At 66.1% G+C, this 17657-nt stretch overlaps 1 protein-coding gene across 1 annotated transcript in view; it reads left to right on the top strand.

Annotated features, from left to right (window-relative positions):
* The first annotated feature begins 561 nt into the window (after positions 1-561).
* Positions 562-17657, top strand: part of CDHR2 (cadherin related family member 2) — a 41724-nt gene continuing 24628 nt past the window's right edge. The window contains 13 exon segments of the mRNA XM_073358074.1: positions 562-676; positions 1615-1677; positions 2076-2141; positions 3191-3330; positions 4000-4053; positions 4990-5079; positions 10750-10839; positions 12475-12600; positions 13296-13436; positions 13997-14072; positions 16017-16123; positions 17381-17578; positions 17580-17612. Coding sequence (XP_073214175.1) covers positions 577-676; positions 1615-1677; positions 2076-2141; positions 3191-3330; positions 4000-4053; positions 4990-5079; positions 10750-10839; positions 12475-12600; positions 13296-13436; positions 13997-14072; positions 16017-16123; positions 17381-17578; positions 17580-17612 — 1284 coding nt within the window. The 5' untranslated portion in view covers positions 562-576.

Here is a 17657-nt window from a genome sequence, read left to right as displayed (position 1 = left end):
AGGGGGGGCATGAGATCAAGTAGTCTGACCTCCTGGCACTCATCCCGCTTCGCTCAGGCTCCCTCGGACTCCTGGGTCCTGGGCTCTGCGCAGTGCAGCCGTCCAGTGTCATGCTGCATGGGCCCAGCGGCTCCTTGTGAGTGTAGGGTCACCCCCCTCCACTCATGGGCAGGGCCTGAATGTGGCCAGAGTGCCAATCTGCCCACCCCCTGGCAACCCTGGCACTGCCTGCTGCCCGGCCCTGCTCAGAGGGCCCTGGGAGTCAAAGCTGGATGGCAGGGCAGTGGGGCAGCTCTTGGGCACCCGGCAGGGTGGGAGGAGTTGGGACGACCGGGCAGCAGGGGCCCAGCACGACAGAGCTGTGGGCAGATGCTCCCGAGCCCAACAGGGGGAGTAGCGGGAGCTCCTAACGCCCCAGCTGGCAGCACCAAGGAGCCACCCCTGCCTAGGTCTCCCCCCAGCTCCAAGCAGAGCCCACGGGCCTGCTACTGGCACCCTGCCCCAGAGCAGTGGGGAGGAGGGGCTCAAGGAAGCAGGAAGGCGAGAGATGGTTTTGTGACCAACTAATTGCAGTTAATGATTGATCAGCCCAATTACAGCAGGAGACAAAGGTCTGTTGTGGTCTCAGAGCCGCAGCACCAGCGGGGAGCATCCCCGAGCGAGCCCCAGGGTGCAGGTAGGGGGCACAGGGCAGGGCCGCGCTTGAGGTCCTGCCAGCGGCAGGGTTGTGCGCTGGGATGGGGGAGCCGAGACGGCTGGGCCGGGCCTGGTCACGTCACAAAGCAGCACCCCGGGAAGCAGGGATGCAGGGGTCCTTGGGGTCCGGGACAGGATTGCCCCTTGCTGTGGATTCTGCAGGGCGCCGTCTAGGCCCGAGCGACGGGGCGCCCAACCTTCCCAGGGGGACAGCCTGGTGGGCCCCGCACAGAGTCTGGATCTTCAGCATGATTCCTCTCTGCTGTCGTCCCACCCTAGACCCCCCGGGCCAGCCAGGCCCCTGGGAGCCCCTCCTAAGCCCCCCACAGACAGGCTGGGTGTGTCCCCCCCGTCCTATGCACCCGCCCTGCGTGAGCAGCTGGGGCTGGAGCTCATCGCCCTGCAGGAGGGGCAGCGGGAGCCTCTGGGCGTGGTGGGGCCGGTGCTTGGACTGACCAAGTGGAGCTGCGGGATCTCCTCTCACCCGCCTCCTCCACGGGCTCAAACGTCCCAGCCTGGGAGTGAGGGCAGGATCGGGCCCCGGCCTGCTCGCTCTGGGGGATGGGCCCTCTCTCCCCAGCGCCGTGAGTGCCGCCTGGGGTCCCGGAGGCGCGGGGTGTGCTGGGCATTGGAGACCCAGCTGCCTTGGGGTCCCCCCCCCCTCCACTGCCCTGCCCCCTCCAGGTGCCCTCCCCTGGCCACACTCTGCCCCTGCCAGCGGGACCCACCCAAGCGCACGCGGCCCCGGGGCTCTGGCGTGTGAACTGCTGGGAGGTCTGGCTGGGGGGCAGCGGGGGGCGGGTCATGTCCCAGGAGCTCCAGTTCAGCCCTTGGGGCCAGGAGATGCTGTTCCAGGAGGGGCAAGAGGAGCAGGGAGCCTCTCGCTGAAGCTCTGTGTTCCCCCTCCCGACATGCCAGCAGGTCCCCTTGGCAGGATGGCCTGGCGCCCGCTGCTGCTGCTGCCCTTGCTCTCGGTGGCGGGTAAGGATTTCACTCCCTGGCTGGCGGGAGGGGGGCACGGCACACATGGGGGGCGAGGACGGAGTGGGGTGGGGTAGGGGGCTGTGATCCCCCTGGGGCTGGGCACTGAGGGTCAGGTTCCCCAGGGCAGGTGCCTACCCCTGTGGCAGGCAACCTAGGAGACCTGGAGCAGCTGCCAGCACTGGGAACTGAGTGCCCTGCTCTGGGCAGGGGGCCAAGCAGTAACCCCCAAGGACCGCCCAGCGGCCTGGGGAGCAGCTCAGAGCCAGCTGCTCAGGGAGAGCCATGGCAGGGGCTGGGCTGGCACCCCCGGGCGGGCAGTACCCTGGAAGCAGGGCAAGGGGAGCTCTGAACAGCTCAACGCAGGGGTTAACGCAGGGCCAACGTCTCCCTTGCAGTCTCAGGGAACACGGCCCCGAGGTTCAACATGAGCATCGTCTCTGTGCCCGAGGACCTGCCCGTGGGTGAGTGCGGTGCGGAGGCGGGAGGGCCAGGCCGGGGTGGTGCAAAGAACCAGTCACAGGGTTCGGGCCAGACAGCACCACTGATGCCCACGCTGAGCTCCTGACAGCCCCACCCGCTTCCTGTACGGCGCCCAGTCTCCGGCTTGGCCCCCGGTGGGCTGTCAGGAGATGGAGAACCCACCCCCGCCCGGGGGGTGAATCACCCGCACTGGGGACAGCTGCCTTATGTCTCATTGGAACAAGTCAGGGGTCCTAGTGCTACCCCCCAGTTTGGAACAGCCTCTGGAGGACCCCTGCAGTGGGCCAGACCCCCGAGGGGGCTCAGGCTTCCTCCAGGGTGGGCCCCGCGGCCTCACCGCCTCCTCGGACTCCACCGCCTCCTCTGGGCTCCAGCCCCCGGCTCCCCCCGGGAGCTCTGCCCAGCGAGTCCAGCTGAGCCAGACGCCGCCGGGAGAGACGTGTCCCCTCCGCGGGGGCAATGCCCCTCGCCCAGCGTTTGCAGCGACACTCACCCAGCGCTGGGGTTGGGCAGGCAGCGGGCACAGCACAGGGAGTCCTTAGGGGAGCCCAGAGACTTGGCGACTGGGTTTGCCATTGTCTTCTTGGATGCTCCATTGATATGGGGTTGGCCTTTTCAATGCCCCACCCTGGCTCAGACAGCAGGTGACATGCCCACCTATGTCTCTTAGCCTCCCTGAGAACAAACTGTCCTCCTTCCCCCCCCACCCCGCCCGTAGCCATGCACAATATATGGGAAACTGAGGCACACACAGGATTCATAAAACATGACAGAAAATTCCCACTTCATCTGGCTTCAGCTTCCCGCCGCTGGATCTTGCACAGCCTTTCTCTGCTCGATCCAAGAGCCCTTTAGGCCCCGGGATTTTCTCCCTGGGAAGGGCCTTACGGCCTGCACTGATCTCTCCATCTCCACTTGGATGAGCTGCCCAGGCTGTGACGAGCTTCTGGTCAGAGCTGGGGCTGCAGCAGCTGGCCCTCGGAGGCGCCGGCCCTGCCCCAGCCAAGACGTCTCCCCCTCCCCCCCACAGGAACCAGTGCCTTCCGGCTGACGGCTGTGGACGCCGATGGCGACCAGTTACACTATGGCATGAGCGGGCAGGACGCTTTCTATTTCAAGGTCAACAGCACGACGGGCGAGGTGCTGCTGGTGGCCTCTCTGGACCGTGAGGTGAGGGGGGAGCCGGGGCTGCTGGGCACGGAGACAATAGAGACCAGAGCCAGGGCAGCAGGTGATCGTCGCAGCCACTCTGCCCTTGTGCAGCCCAGATGGCACCAGGCCTGCTCCCTGAAGCCCCTCTCCCAGGCAGGGCCAGGCAGCAGCCGTAGGACTCCCATCCCCGTGGGGCCTGGCGCTCTTGGATCCCATGGGGGAGAGGGCGTCCTTGGCAGGTCCTTGGCAGCAGCACCAGGAGCCTCCCTGGGGAAGGGCAGCTCCCTGGTGGAGCTCCAGGCCACTCCCCAGCCTCTGCCCTCTGAGCGGGGTGCTGGAGGGAGCCCCAGAGCAGCTCCCCTGGGGAGCACTGGGACGGGGGGCAGGGCCTGGCAGGGGCTGGGGAGCTGATTCTGCAGCCCCTCCACAGCAACGGGAGCAGACGAGAAAGGAGTCCCAGGCTGGGGTAGCTGGGGGCTGTAGGTCGGGAGTGAGGGGCACTGCTGTTTCCCCCATGTTTGCAGGGAGGGGATCTCTGGGGAGCGCAGCTCACTTTGGTCCCAATGAGTTGCCCTGGGAGGCGTTGAAGTGAAATATGGGGCAAGTCAATGGGAACGGGGAAGGGGGGCTGGGGGGGGGGTTGGGCATCCCTTGAGCAAAGCACCCCCCCTTTATGTTTCCTTACAGGAGAAAGCCAAACTCAGCGTCATTATCACAGTGACAGACCAGATCAACACCGAGGTGAGGGAGCGGGCAGGGGGCTGGCAGGGGCCGTGCCTGGGGGGACTGGGGCAGGGCGGGGGGCTGGCAGGGGCCAGGCCTGGGGGGGACTGGGGCACGGTGGGGGGCTGGCAGTGGGGCAGGGCAGGAGGCTGGCAGGGGCCAGGCCTGGGGGGGGATTGGGGCAGGGCTGGGGGCTGGCAGTGGGGCAGGGCGGGGGGCTGGCAGGGGCTGTGCCTGGGGGGGACTGGGGCAGAGCGGGGGGCTGGCAGTGGGGCAGGGCAGGGGGCTGGCAGGGGCCGTGCCTGGGGGGACTGGGGCAGGGCAGGGGGCTGGCAGGGGCTGTGCCTGGGGGGATTGGGGCAGGGCTGGGGGCTGGCAGTGGGGCAGGGCGGGGGGCTGGCAGGGGCTGTGCCTGGGGGGGACTGGGGCAGAGCGGGGGGCTGGCAGTGGGGCAGGGCAGGGGGCTGGCAGGGGCCGTGCCTGGGGGGACTGGGGCAGGGCAGGGGGCTGGCAGGGGCTGTGCCTGGGGGGACTGGGGCAGGGCAGGGGGCTGGCAGTGGGGCAGGGCGGGGGGCTGGCAGGGGCCAGGCCTGGGGCAGGGCGGGGGGCTGGCAGTGGGGCAGGGCAGGGGGCTGGCAGGGGCCGTGCCTGGGGGCAGTGGGGCAGCAGGTATGCGGCTGGGCCCGTGGGGTGTGGGCAGGTTATGCACCCATGGGCGGGTGCGTTGTGTTGGCAGCTCTTTGGGGACGGACGTGGCAGCAGCTGGTCTGGACGGGTCTCGTCCAGCCCTGGCATAAGCCAGTGGTTCCTGGTGGCATCTGCGGGGGCTGGTTGGACCCGCGCTGTGCCTGGAGCCTGAGACACTGCGTCCCCAGCGTGCCTGGAGCAGCGCCCGTCGCGGCTGGGCCGGGGCCCCCAGCCCCTGGCCCTGAGCAGGCACCTCTGCTCCTGCAGGTCTCCGGGAAGCTGGCCATCATTGTGGAGGACCGGAACGACAACCCCCCCATCTTCCAGAACCAGCCCTACATCACCGACCTCTCAGAGGTACCGAGCCCAGCCAGGCCTTCCCTGACCCTCGCTGCAACCCCGCAGGCTCCCCACGCGGCCCGGCTCTGCTCCCCCGCCGGCCAGGCAACCTCCCGTGGGGCAGCGCGGCAGAGCCTGTGTCACGGAGTCCCTGGGCGATGCTCTGGAACTGCTCCCCATGAAGCCAGTCAGGACTCTGGGGCAGTCGCCTTTCTGTGAGCAGCCTGTCTTCAGGACACACAGCTCACACAGCTTCCACCTTCCTGGGCCTGACCTCGGAGCATTCAGCATCCTCTGCCCCTCCGTGCGCTTCCCCCAGCCAGTCCGCTCAGGCGGGGCTCCTGAGGAAGCCAGAGGGTCCGGCACCCCAACTTTGCAGTCAGACGGGACTCTCAGCCAGCCAGTAAAACAGAAGGTTTGTTAGACGACAGGAACATGGTCTAAAACAGAGCTTGCAGGTGCAGAGAACGGGACCCCTCAGCTGGGTCCATTTTGGGGCCAGTGAGCCAGACAACCACGTCTGCCCTTCACTCCATGTCCCAGCCAGCCCCAAAACTGAAACTCCCTCCAGCCCCTCCTCCTCTGGGCTTTGTCCCTTTCCCAGGCCAGGAGGTCACCTGATTCCTTTGTTCTCCAACCCTTCAGCTTTCACCTTGCAGGGGGGGAAGGGCCCAGGCCATCAGTTGCCAGGAAACAGGGTGTCGGCCATTCTCTGTGTCCAGACCCCTGCACACACCTGCCCTCTAGGGCTGTGCAATGATCATACACCCTTACCCCACCCCCTAGATACTTAAGAACTGCATAGGGGAAACTGAGGCACCCCCACAATATTCAGAGGAAACATTAAGAACAGGCCCACTTCGTCACATCTCTCCCCCCTTCGAGATCGAACTGAGCGGGGTCACTTTACCCGGTGACCTGGGGAAGTTCGAAGCCACCAATGTTCCCATGGATGCCCCAGCATCTCTCCCATTCCTTGGTAGGAGTTACACCAGGTCCTTCCAGTTTCACGCCCTCCCTTAGGTCGGGGGTGGTCGATAGCACTAGCAGGCTGCATGTGGGAAGGTTTCTGCAGCCCATGCCCTTTGGCCACCCCAAAACCCCAGGGGGTCAAACTGGGATTGGGTTTTCTCCAAGAGCTCCAGTCTGGAGGGCTGCAATTCGGGCTCTCTTGGTTAAGGGCCCCCATCTTGACCTGGGCCACATACTGTTCACTTACAGAACTAGCATGGAGACATCCCTTTCTCCACAACCTTGGCTCCCCAACAAGCTGGCCAAACACAGCCACTTGGTTATAGGACGGTATACCTTTCTTAACAGCTTTCACTCCATCTGAGACCTTCTCAAAGCTATCCACACTGGATCTTTCAACAGGAAAGTCAGTGGATCCATTCACAACAGAACATTTCTGGCTGTTAGGAACTGAAACTTTCTTGATTAAATCACTTTCACACCCTTCAGTTGCAGTAAACTGCTTGCAAAGACTCCATGAGGATTCCTTTCCCAAGGGCTTTTCTATGCAACAGTTCACCCCTCCCAGAAATTCTGCTCTTACCCTCTTTACCTAGGGCTTGCTCTAGGGGAACACTTTCCTGAGCAACAACAGACTCTTTCTGGGTCTCCCTTACATCCAGAATCACCTCTGGCCCATCAGGCGGATTCCTACACAATCCCCTTTCAGGCAAACTTACAGACTTCCTAGATAAAAGGTTAGAAGCATTCTCCTTCCCTTTGCCACACACAAGTTCAGGAATCTTTTCCTTCTTGCTACAGGTTTCCACACCCTCAGTAGGTAACACAATCACACACCTTCATGCTCTCCTTGTGCCCTGGCTAGGATCTCACCCTGATTAGACAGAGTTGCTCCACCCTTTCCAACAACACACTAGCAACAGGCAAAATACAAGCACCAGAATTGTCTGGTCTCGGGGATTTTACATAGACCCTAACTGGATGCGACCTAGTTACAGGGCCATTCTCCCGAGCAGACAGAAACTTAGGACCCTTCCCTTCCTGGGCTTTAGCTGAGTCCAGAACCAGCTCTGAGACAACTGCAGGACCCTCAACCATCACAGGCTGAAAGGCCCCTTCTGTCTGCTCCACAGACCAAGAAGAGCCGGACACACTTTCTCCTTTACCAGACACACAGGTTGGGATCTCATTCCCTTTGTCCCAGCACACAAGGCTGGTCACAGACAACTGCTTGGAGACCAGGGTAGCTCCCTCCATAGGCAAGTCAATACCCCTGACAGACAGAGACCCATTTCCTTCACTGTCCCAATTCTCCACCCAGCTAACAGGTAAGGTCCCGGGACTCTCATCTTCCACTCCCCTCGCCTTTGCACCCTGCTGACTGGACACAGCCATCAGATCACAAGGCTGCCTAGGCTCATCCAAACTTTCCTTACCAAGCACCTTGCCACTCCCCACAGATCCCCTGCCCTGCCTGTGTCTCCCCCCACTCAGCTGGGGTCTCAGCTCAGCACTGCCCTTGCTGTCCCAGTGGGGGCAGGCCACTGCTTTCCTCAATGCATCAGAGCCAGCGAGAGTCCCCACTCTTGTGTGCAAGGGGGCAGGGAGCATCTCTCTGTCCCACCCAGCCCCAGGGGTCTGGTTACAGGCAGGCAGGTAGCCTGAGCCTAACGGCTCCTCCCTGCTGCCAGCCAGGTCATCTGCATTTTCACTGACCATTTCCCTCTCCGCCGATTGGTTCCCTGGATTCAAATTCAAGCCCTTGGCAGTTACAGGAACAGGGCCTGGATCCTGTCCCAAAGAGACACAGTCACCCCACAACAGGGTCTCGCAGCTGGTGTCCTGGGGCACCCCAACGACCAGCCAGCCCCACTCCTCCTGGGTCTGCACAGGGATCTGGGCCATAGGGAAGGCGAGGGGCTTCGTCCCTGGGACCCTCACCCAGCTCACAGCGCCCCTCAGCATCTGAGGCTGCACCACCCAGGGTCTGACACCAGTTCTCTCTGTCCCAGGATCTCGCCACCCCAGGAATGTCTCCCCATTGACCATCACCTTCCGCTCCCACTGGGGGTCCGAGGGGCCTGGCCCCAGGCAACTCCACACAGACATATAGGTTGGGGTCAGGAGTGGGAGCCTGTCCACCTCCCCACCCATCTGGCTGATGGAGTCTGTGGCCTTGGGACCCAGCAAGGGAGCTAGACACCGGGGCTTTTCCGCAGGGTCCCCTTGGTTCAAATCGCCAGCCTGCTCAAAGGCAGTGAGGTGGGCATCCACCCCGCCCCCCTTAACTAGGGGCAGCAATTTACTCTTGAGGTTCCCTGCGGAACTGGCCCCCCGGGGTCTATCCCCACTCACCCCGGGGAGGTCCCCTAGGCCTCTCCGCTCCCCCACTGCCAGTTCATGCTGCTGCTGCTTCTGCAGCTCTTTCTCGGGCTCTCGCTGTCTCTCACAGTCCTCTTGCTCTCTCGGACTCAGCTCCAATCCCGTCCGTCTCGATCCCCCGATGGGGAACCCGATCGTGAAGACCCCCGTCTGGTCGGGGACAGGAGTCTTGGCGATGCCTGGCTCCCACTCCAGCTGCTCCCAGATCCTGCTATAGCCCCATTTGGGGTCAGGAATCTGTTCCTTAGAGCGGTCATCCTCCTCCAGCTGCACGATTAACTGTGCTTTGGTGAACTTTCCAACGCTCAACCCTCTCTTTCTGCACAGGGTTACAATGTCCTTCTTAAGGAGACGGGGACAGGCCGTCACTCCGCTCTTCCCAAGTTGTTGTGGACTCAGAGGCCCGTGTGTTCTCAGCTCCCCACGGTTTCCAGGGAGAACCCCTAGTGTGCCAGCCCTTCTCGAGGTCACCACCTCTTTGCCAGGGTCGAGCTGCAGACTCCTCCGCCCCTTGGACTGCTTGCTGCAATCCCCAGGGGAACCCTGTTACTGCAAAAGTCCTTCTCTCTCCCCGCGCCAAGCTGCAGGCTCCTCCGCCCCTGAGACTGCTCACTGCAGTCCCCAGGGGGACCCCATTACTGCACAGTCCTTCTCGCTGGTCACACACTCCCAGGGGTTAACCGCCCCCCGAAACCGCTCCTCTCTGAGCCTTCAGCAGGCCTGGTCCTCGGCGATCCCCCTTCGTGTTACTGCTCCCCAGTCACTTACTGCAGGAAGCGCCATCCACGGGGTGCAGTACATCCCACCGCTGCCACCAGTTGTCACGGAGTCCCTGGGCGATGCTCTGGAACTGCTCCCCATGAAGCCAGTCAGGACTCTGGGGCAGTCGCCTTTCTGTGAGCAGCCTGTCTTCAGGACACACAGCTCACACAGCTTCCACCTTCCTGGGCCTGACCTCGGAGCATTCAGCATCCTCTGCCCCTCCGTGCGCTTCCCCCAGCCAGTCCGCTCAGGCGGGGCTCCTGAGGAAGCCAGAGGGTCCGGCACCCCAACTTTGCAGTCAGACGGGACTCTCAGCCAGCCAGTAAAACAGAAGGTTTGTTAGACGACAGGAACATGGTCTAAAACAGAGCTTGCAGGTGCAGAGAACGGGACCCCTCAGCTGGGTCCATTTTGGGGCCAGTGAGCCAGACAACCACGTCTGCCCTTCACTCCATGTCCCAGCCAGCCCCAAAACTGAAACTCCCTCCAGCCCCTCCTCCTCTGGGCTTTGTCCCTTTCCCAGGCCAGGAGGTCACCTGATTCCTTTGTTCTCCAACCCTTCAGCTTTCACCTTGCAGGGGGGGAAGGGCCCAGGCCATCAGTTGCCAGGAAACAGGGTGTCGGCCATTCTCTGTGTCCAGACCCCTGCACACACCTGCCCTCTAGGGCTGTGCAATGATCATACACCCTTACCCCACCCCCTAGATACTTAAGAACTGCATAGGGGAAACTGAGGCACCCCCACAATATTCAGAGGAAACATTAAGAACAGGCCCACTTCGTCACATCCTGGCCCTGCTTTTCCTCAGCCACCCGGCCTCCCATGGGACGGAGCCGCGGCTCTCGGAGCCAGCCCCCGCCCTGAGGAGCCGGCCCCCGCCCCGAGGAGCCTGCCCCCGCCCTGAGAAGCTGCTCCCACCAGGATCCAGCCCCCCCAGGGAGCAGGCCCCACCAGGGAGCCAGCGACTGCCCCAAAGAGCCAGCACACCTGGCATTGGCTGCCCCATGCCGGCCAGAACAGGATGGGCAGCCGCTCTCCTCTGCAGGGCGCTGGGCGGGTGCCAGCAGGCAGCCTGGCATGGCGTCTGGCATGGCGATGGAGCAGTGAATGCTAGGAGGGACCTGCGGGCTCGCTGGGCTGGCGACCTCGGGGCGAAGTGAGGGCAGTGGGGCCCTCGGTGCGTTGGCGTCAGGCCAGACGCCTTGGCTGCTCTGGGGCTGCCCCGGGGCCGGCAGGGCTGCCAGCGTGCTCCGAATGGGGGGCTCCTGAGCCAGGCTGGGGGGGCTGTCACTGTCCCGCCTCCCCAGGTCAGGCACAGTGGGGAAACGCCAGGGCTGCGGTACGCAGGGCGATGGGTCCCCAGTGTCTCGGGTTCCCCCAGACCTGCCAGCTCCGGGCACCGCACCCTGATCCCCTGGGTGGTGCATCCGGCTCCAGAGCTGCTGCTGCGAGCGACCCAGCTCTGTCCGCTGGGAGTGCCCAGGGCTGGGCGCCAACTTCCTGGCTGCCAGGCGCTGCCCCAGACCTACAGGCCCCTCCCGGGCCAGTCCCACCCATGTCCTGTGTTTCAGACCTGGCCGATAGGCAGCTCCATCTACAGAGTGCTGGCCACGGATGCCGACTCGGGCAACGCCGGCAGGGTGCGGTATGAGATCGTGTCGGTGAGTGCTGGGGCGGGGAGCCGGCTTTGCGGGGCCCAGGGCGGGTGGGCTGGTTTTGCGGCCGGGGACCCCTGCGGCTGGTGGCTGATAACAGCCTGCTGCAGGCTGGGGGCGGGGGGGGTGCCCAAGGCTCCTCAGCCCGGCGCTGGGCCCCGGGCCCCAGCTGAGCCGCACGCCGGGGAGCCAGCAGCCTGGGGAGGGCTGGCCTCAGGAGCTGCATGCGGGGCCCACTGCGAGCCCCCCACGCCCGAGGAGAGGGCAATGGTGGCACTTGAGTGGGGCGAGAGGGGGCAGGGACAGGACCCTGCTTGTGGCTGCCCAGCGTGGGGTGGGTCTCAGAGAGGGACAAGGGTCTGGCCCGAGGCCTCTCCCCAGGGAGACGCTGCCCAGCAGATGTGACAGGCAGCTCTCGCCACCTGCCCCGTCCTCGGGCAGCAGCGGGGCCTGGCACCCCCCAGGGCGGATGTCTGCCCCAGTCCGCCAGCCCCCAGGCCAGGTCCAGGCTGCTCTGGCAACCCACACCAGGGAGACTCGCCAGCCGGGCACTGCCAACTCTGCCGGCAGCCGCTAGAGAGCAGCATCGACCCGTGCTGGCCTCCACCACGCTTGGGGGCAGCTGGTGCAAAAGAGCAGGTGGCCTGTGGGGCCCGAGAGGTGGGGCATGTGTGGAGGGCAGGGGGTGGGGGGCAGCAGCCTGCGGTGGAGACGCGGAGGCGTGAAGGGGGTTCTGGGAAATGTGCTGCAGCAGCGCTGGGGCAGGGCTGGGGGGCCTACGGCTGGAAGGGGTGTGGGGGGCCTACGGCTGGAGGGGGTGTGGGGGGCCTACGGCTGGAGGGGGTGCGGGGGTTATGGCTGGAAGGGCTGGAGGGGGCTAAGGCAGGAGGGGGTGCGGGGGTTGGGGCTGGAGGGGGCTGTGGCTGGAGGGGGTGCGGGGGTTATGGCTGGAGGGGGTGCTGGGGGGCCTATGGCTGGAGGGGCTGGCGGGGGCTGTGGCTGGAGGGGCTGGCGGGGGCTATGGCTGGAGGGGGTGTGGGGGGCCTACGGCTGGAGGGGGTGAGGGGGGTTATGGCTGGAGGGGCTGGCGGGGGCTGTGGCTGGAGGGGGTGCGGGGGTTATGGCTGGAGGGGGTGCTGGGGGGCCTATGGCTGGAGGGGCTGGCGGGGGCTGTGGCTGGAGGGGCTGGCGGGGGCTGTGGCTGGAGGGGGTGTGGGGGGCCTACGGCTGGAGGGGGTGAGGGGCAGGACTCCCACTGAGGAGGTGTCCAGCGCCCTGGAAAGCCCAGGAGTGTGGGGAACACGTGGGTTAGCTCTGCCCCAGCCCCACCTTGGCCGGGGGCAGGCAGCTGGCACTCACTGCCTGGCAGAGGCTGTTGGCAGAGCTTGGGGGGCAGCCCGGGAGCTGCTGGGAACAGCACGGGGTGCAGGGGGCTCCGGCTGGCTGCTCCCTGGTGGCCGCGGCAGGGCGTGGGCTCTCTGTGGATAGGGAGCGACTCCCCTCCTTTCGAGGGTCCCCCATCTCTGTCCCTCCCTCAGCGAGTCCCACGGCGCTCTGCACGGGGGGGGGTTAAAATGCAGCCCCTGGCGCAGTGTCGTCCCAGGCTCACGCACGGCCACTCTCCTGCTCCCCCTCCCCCAGGTGACCCCCGACGACGCCAAGAATCACCAGCTGTTCTACGTCCTGCAGAACGGGACCGTGGTGCTGAACGGCTCCCTCAGCTACAACAACCAGAGCACCTACTACCAGCTCCGCATCCACGCCACGGTGGGCCAGCCCGGGGGCAGGGGGCGCTGGGATCTCACAGGGTCTCTGCTGCCCAGGACGGCGGGGCAGCCGTGGGGGGCTGGAGGGAATGGGGGGGCGCAGGGTGGCAGGGGACATGGGGGGCTGGAGGGAATAGGAGTGGGGCACAGGGTGGCAGGGGGCATGGCGGGGCTGGAGGGAATAGGGCTGGGTGGCAGGGGGCACCGGGGGGCTGTGGGCGCTGGGATCTCACAGGGTCTCTGCTGCCCAGGACGGCGGGGCCAGCCGTGGGGGGGCTGGAGGGAATGGGGGTTGCAGGGTGGCAGGGGGCATGGGGGGGCTGGAGGGAATAGGGGGGGCGCAGGGTGGCAGTGGGCCCAGGGGGGCTGGAGGGAATAGGGGGTGGTACAGGGTGGCTAGAGGGAATGGGGGTTGCAGGGTGGCAGGGGACATGGGGGGGCTGGAGGGAATAGGGGGGGCGCAGGGTGGCAGGGGGCATGGCGGGGCTGGAGGGAATAGGGGTGGGGCACAGGGTGGCAGTGGGCCCAGGGGGGCTGGAGGGAATAGGGGGTGGTACAGGGTGGCTGGAGGGAATGGGGGGGCACAGGGTGGCAGGGGGCATGGCGGGGCTGGAGGGAATAGGACTGGGGCGCAGAGTGGCAGGGGGCACCGGGGGGCTGTGGGCGCTGGGATCTCACAGGGTCTCTACTCCCCAGGACGGCGTGGGCTGCGTGGAGAACTGCACCTATCTGAGCTCTGTCGCCTACCTGTCTGTGAACGTGGTGGACGAGCCGGACCTGGCCCCGCAGTTCCTGAACGAGCCCTACGTGGGGTCGGTGCCCGAGAACTGCCCCCTGGTAAGGGGCGACTGCCGCCTGCTCCGCCCCAAGGCCCTCCCCCCCCAGCCAGAGCCTGGGTGCTCCTGACATCACCGCGTGTTACCACGGAGCACAGTGAGGTCAGGGGGTCCCCCGGCTGACACCCAGAGCCCCCCGTGGGGCTGCCCTTGATTGGCAGGTGTCAGCGATGCTTGTCTGCCCTAGGCAGACGGGGCCCATGGAGACTACAGCCCCCATCATGCCTTGGGCCCGAGCACGCTGTGGGGAGCAGGGGGTGTCTGCCATGGGCAGCGAGGCGGGGCAGGGGCCTGGGGTCTCACGCTGGCCCCCCTTGGGGGGGTCCTGTGCTGAGCAGGGACACCCTGAAACCCCCATTCGATGCCCTGGGGCGCAGGGAGGGAGAGGCTGAGACCCGCTCCCCGGTACGATCCAGCCCTGCGCTCCGTGCCAGGAACCTGCCCCGCCGAGCACAGCCCTGGCTGTGGGGAGTGGGTGAGCTGGGCAGAGGAGGATGGTGGTAGCAAAGCCGGCATGGGGTGCTGCAGCGGGCCCCGCCCTCACCAGGCTCCTCGTTCCAGGGGACCCCGGTGCTGACTGTGTCCGCCATCGACAGAGACAAGGGTGTGAACTACGCCCTCAACTACAGCCTCCTAAGTGAGTGATGCTGAGGGGCAGGGAGTGGGGCAGGCCAGGGCCATGTGGGGCTCCATTCAGCTCCCTCCCCGGGGTGCTCATGCCAACACGTGTGGGAATTTGGGGTGCATGGGGAGAGTTGGAGCACTGGGGCAGTCACCCCACGAGGCTGAGTTTGAGGGGGCAGGTTGGGGGGGCTGGGGCAGTCACCCGAGGGGCTGAGGTGAGAGGCAGGTTGGGGGGCTGGGGCAGTGTCCCGGAGTCCCCGGGCGATGCTCTGGAACTGCTCCCCACGAAGCCAGGCAGGACTCTGGGGAAGTCTCCTCTCGGGGGCAGCCTGTCTGCAGGACACACAGCTCACCCGGCTTCCACCTTCCTGGGTCTGACCTCGGAGCCTTCAGCCTCCTCTGCCCCTCCCTGCGCTTCCCACAGCGAGTCTGCCCAGGCGGGGTCCTGGGGGGGGCAGAGGGTCCTGCCCCCCAACTCCGCAGTCAGACGTGACTCTCAGCCAGCCAGTAAAACAGAAGGTTTATTAGCCGACAGGAACATGGTCTAAAACAGAGCTTGTAGGTGCAGAGAACAGGACCCCTCAGCCGGGTCCATTTTGGGGGGCAGGGAGCCAGACAACCCCGTCTGCCCTTCACTCCTCGTCCCCAGCCAGCCCCAAACTGAAACTCCCTCCAGCCCCCCCTCCTCTGGGCTTTGTCCCTTTCCCGGGCCAGGAGGTCACCGGATTCCTTTGTTCTCCAACCCTTTAGCTCTCACCTTGCAGGGGGGAAGGGCCCAGGCCACCAGTGGCCAGGAAACAGGGTGTCGGCCATTCTCTGTGTCCAGACCCCTGCCCACACCTGCCCTCTAGGGCTCTGCAATGATCATACACCCTTACCCCACCCCCTAGATACTTACGAACTGCCTAGGGGAAACTGAGGCACCCCCCACACTATTCAGAGGAAACATTAAGAACAGTCCCACTTTGTCACACCCCAAGAGGCTGAGTTTGCGGGGGCACGTTGTGGGGGCTAGGGCAGTCACCCAAGGAGCTGAGGTGGGGGGCAGGTTGGGGAGCTGGGGAAGTCACTCTGAGGGGCTGAGTTTGGGGGGCAGGTTGGGGGGTTGGGGCAGTCACGCCAAGAGGCTGAGTTTGGGGGGGCAGGTTGGGGGGGCTGAGACATTCACCTGAGGGGCTGAGGTGGGGGGCAGGTTGGGGGGCTGGGGCAGTCACCCGAGGGGCTGAGGTGGGGGGCAGGTTGGGGGGCTGGGGGAGTCACTCCGAGGGGCTGAGTTTGGGGTGAGGGCAGGATGGCCGTTGGGGCATGAGCTGGGGCCCAGCCCTGTGCAGCAGCAAAGGGCCCCGTCCCCTCTCCATGCCAGGGGCTGGGTGGCTCCGGAGCGGTGGGAGAGCTGCCATGCCGGGGCACTGGGGAGCTCAGGGCGCCGTTCGCCTGGGGGCCTAGTTCGGCTGCACTCACAGGAATCACGGACCCAAGGGTGCACAATCAGGCCAACCTACCTGTTTCCTGGGCTGGTGCGAGGGGAGGCCCTGGCGGGAGAGGTGGGGGATTTGGAGGCCCAGCGAACCCGCCCTGCGGCGTCTCCTGCCCCCGGGGCTGGGCCTGGCTTCCCGCTCCGGGTGTCGCGCCCTGGCACACGGGGTAACGGCATCCTGCTCTCCGTCACGGCAGGGGCAGCTCAGCCAAACCCCAGCGGCACTGGGACCCACGCGCCAGGTCACAGCTGCGGGAGCGGGGAGCCGAGGCGGGGCTCAAACCGGGCTGGGATCAGGGCTACGGGGCTGGGGCGGCGGGTGCTGAGGCCCCCACGGACTCAGTGGGCGCCATCCCCCGGGGGAAGGTCCCTGAGTGCTGGGGCCGTGTCTCGCAAGGGGCGCTGGCCAGGGCCCCATGCCGGCGCCCGCTGGCTCTTCCCCATTCCCCGCCCTCAGCCCTCCTCTGCCCTCGTCCTCAGATGCCAGCGTGCCGTTTGCCATCCACCTCGCCCTGGGCACCATCACGGTGCGCAGCGCCCTGGACCGAGAGCGGCTGCCCAGCGAGGAGATGCTCCTGGAGGTGCTGGTGAGTAGCAGGCAGCTGTGAGAGCCCTGCCCCCCCCCGCCCCATCCCCTCCCCCTCTCCCCGGTCCCCCCCCCCGCCCCATCCCCTCCCCCTCTCCCCCCCCCCGCTCCTCTCCTCGGTACCCCTGCCTGACCCGTCCCCTCCCGCTTCCCCTGGTGCCCCTGGCCTCCCATCTGACCCATTCCCCTCCGGTACCCCTGGCCCCCGGCCTGACCCGTCCCCCCCGGTGCCCTTGGCCCCCCACCTGACCCATCTCGGCCGGTGCCCCGGCCCCCACCTGACGCATCCGATCCTCCCTTCCCCTGACCCCTCACCCCTCTGCTGCCCCCACCTGACCCATCCCCTCCCCTTCTCCCCAGTGCCCCTGCCCCCCCCGCCTGACCCATCCCATCCTCCCTTCCCCCGACCCCTCACCCCTCTGCTGCCCCCACCTGACCCATCCCCTCCCCTTCTCCCCAGTGCCCCTGCCCCCCCGTCTGACCCATCCCATCCTCCCTTCCCCCAACCCCTCACCCCTCTGCTGCCCCCACCTGACCCATCCCCTCCCCTTCTCCCCAGTGCCCCTGCCCCCCCCGCCTGACCCATCCCATCCTCCCTTCCCCCAACCCCTCACCCCTCTGCTGCCCCCACCTGACCCATCCCCTCCCCTTCTCCCCAGTGCCCCTGCCCCCCCATCTGACCCATCCCATCCTCCCTTCCCCCAACCCCTCACCCCTCTGCTGCCCCCACCTGACCCATCCCCTCCCCTTCTCCCCAGTGCCCCTGCCCCCCCCCGTCTGATCCATCCCATCCTCCCTTCCCCCGACCCCTCACCCCTCTGCTGCCCCAGCCTGACCCATCCCCTCCCCTTCTCCCCAGTGCTCCTGCCCCCCCGCCTGACCCATCCCATCCTCCCTTCCCCCAACCCCTCACCCCTCTGCTGCCCCCACCTGACCCATCCCCTCCCCTTCTCCCCAGTGCCCCTGCCCCCCCGTCTGATCCATCCCATCCTCCCTTCCCCCAACCCCTCACCCCTCTGCTGCCCCCACCTGACCCATCCCCTCCCCTTCTCCCCAGTGCCCCTGCCCCCCCGTCTGATCCATCCCATCCTCCCTTCCCCCAACCCCTCACCCCTCTGCTGCCCCAGCCTGACCCATCCCCTCCCCTTCTCCCCAGTGCCCCTGCCCCCCCCCGTCTGATCCATCCCATCCTCCCTTCCCCCAACCCCTCACCCCTCTGCTGCCCCAGCCTGACCTGGCCTGTCCTCTCCGCCCCCAGGTGCAGGAGGAGAAGCTGGACGTCTACGGGCAGGTGGCTCAGGCCAGTGCCACGGTGACCATCCAGGTGACCGATGTAAACGACAACACGCCCCAGTTCTACGAGTGCGAGCTCCCCGCCTGCGACTTCACAGCCAGCCCCCAGAGCAGCTTCAGGGGCTCCCTCCAAGAGCATTCCTCCACCAGGGTGCCCAGTGGATGGTCTCCGCATTGTGGCCCACGACCCTGACAAGGTGGGCACTGCTGGGCTGCCCCCTGCCCCAGGCATCCACCACCCT

This window comes from Lepidochelys kempii, chromosome 8, assembly GCF_965140265.1.
Source record: "Lepidochelys kempii isolate rLepKem1 chromosome 8, rLepKem1.hap2, whole genome shotgun sequence".
Taxonomy (NCBI): Eukaryota; Metazoa; Chordata; order Testudines; family Cheloniidae; genus Lepidochelys; species Lepidochelys kempii.
Note: the sequence above shows the minus strand (reverse complement) of the source record. Positions and strands in the feature narration are given on the sequence as shown.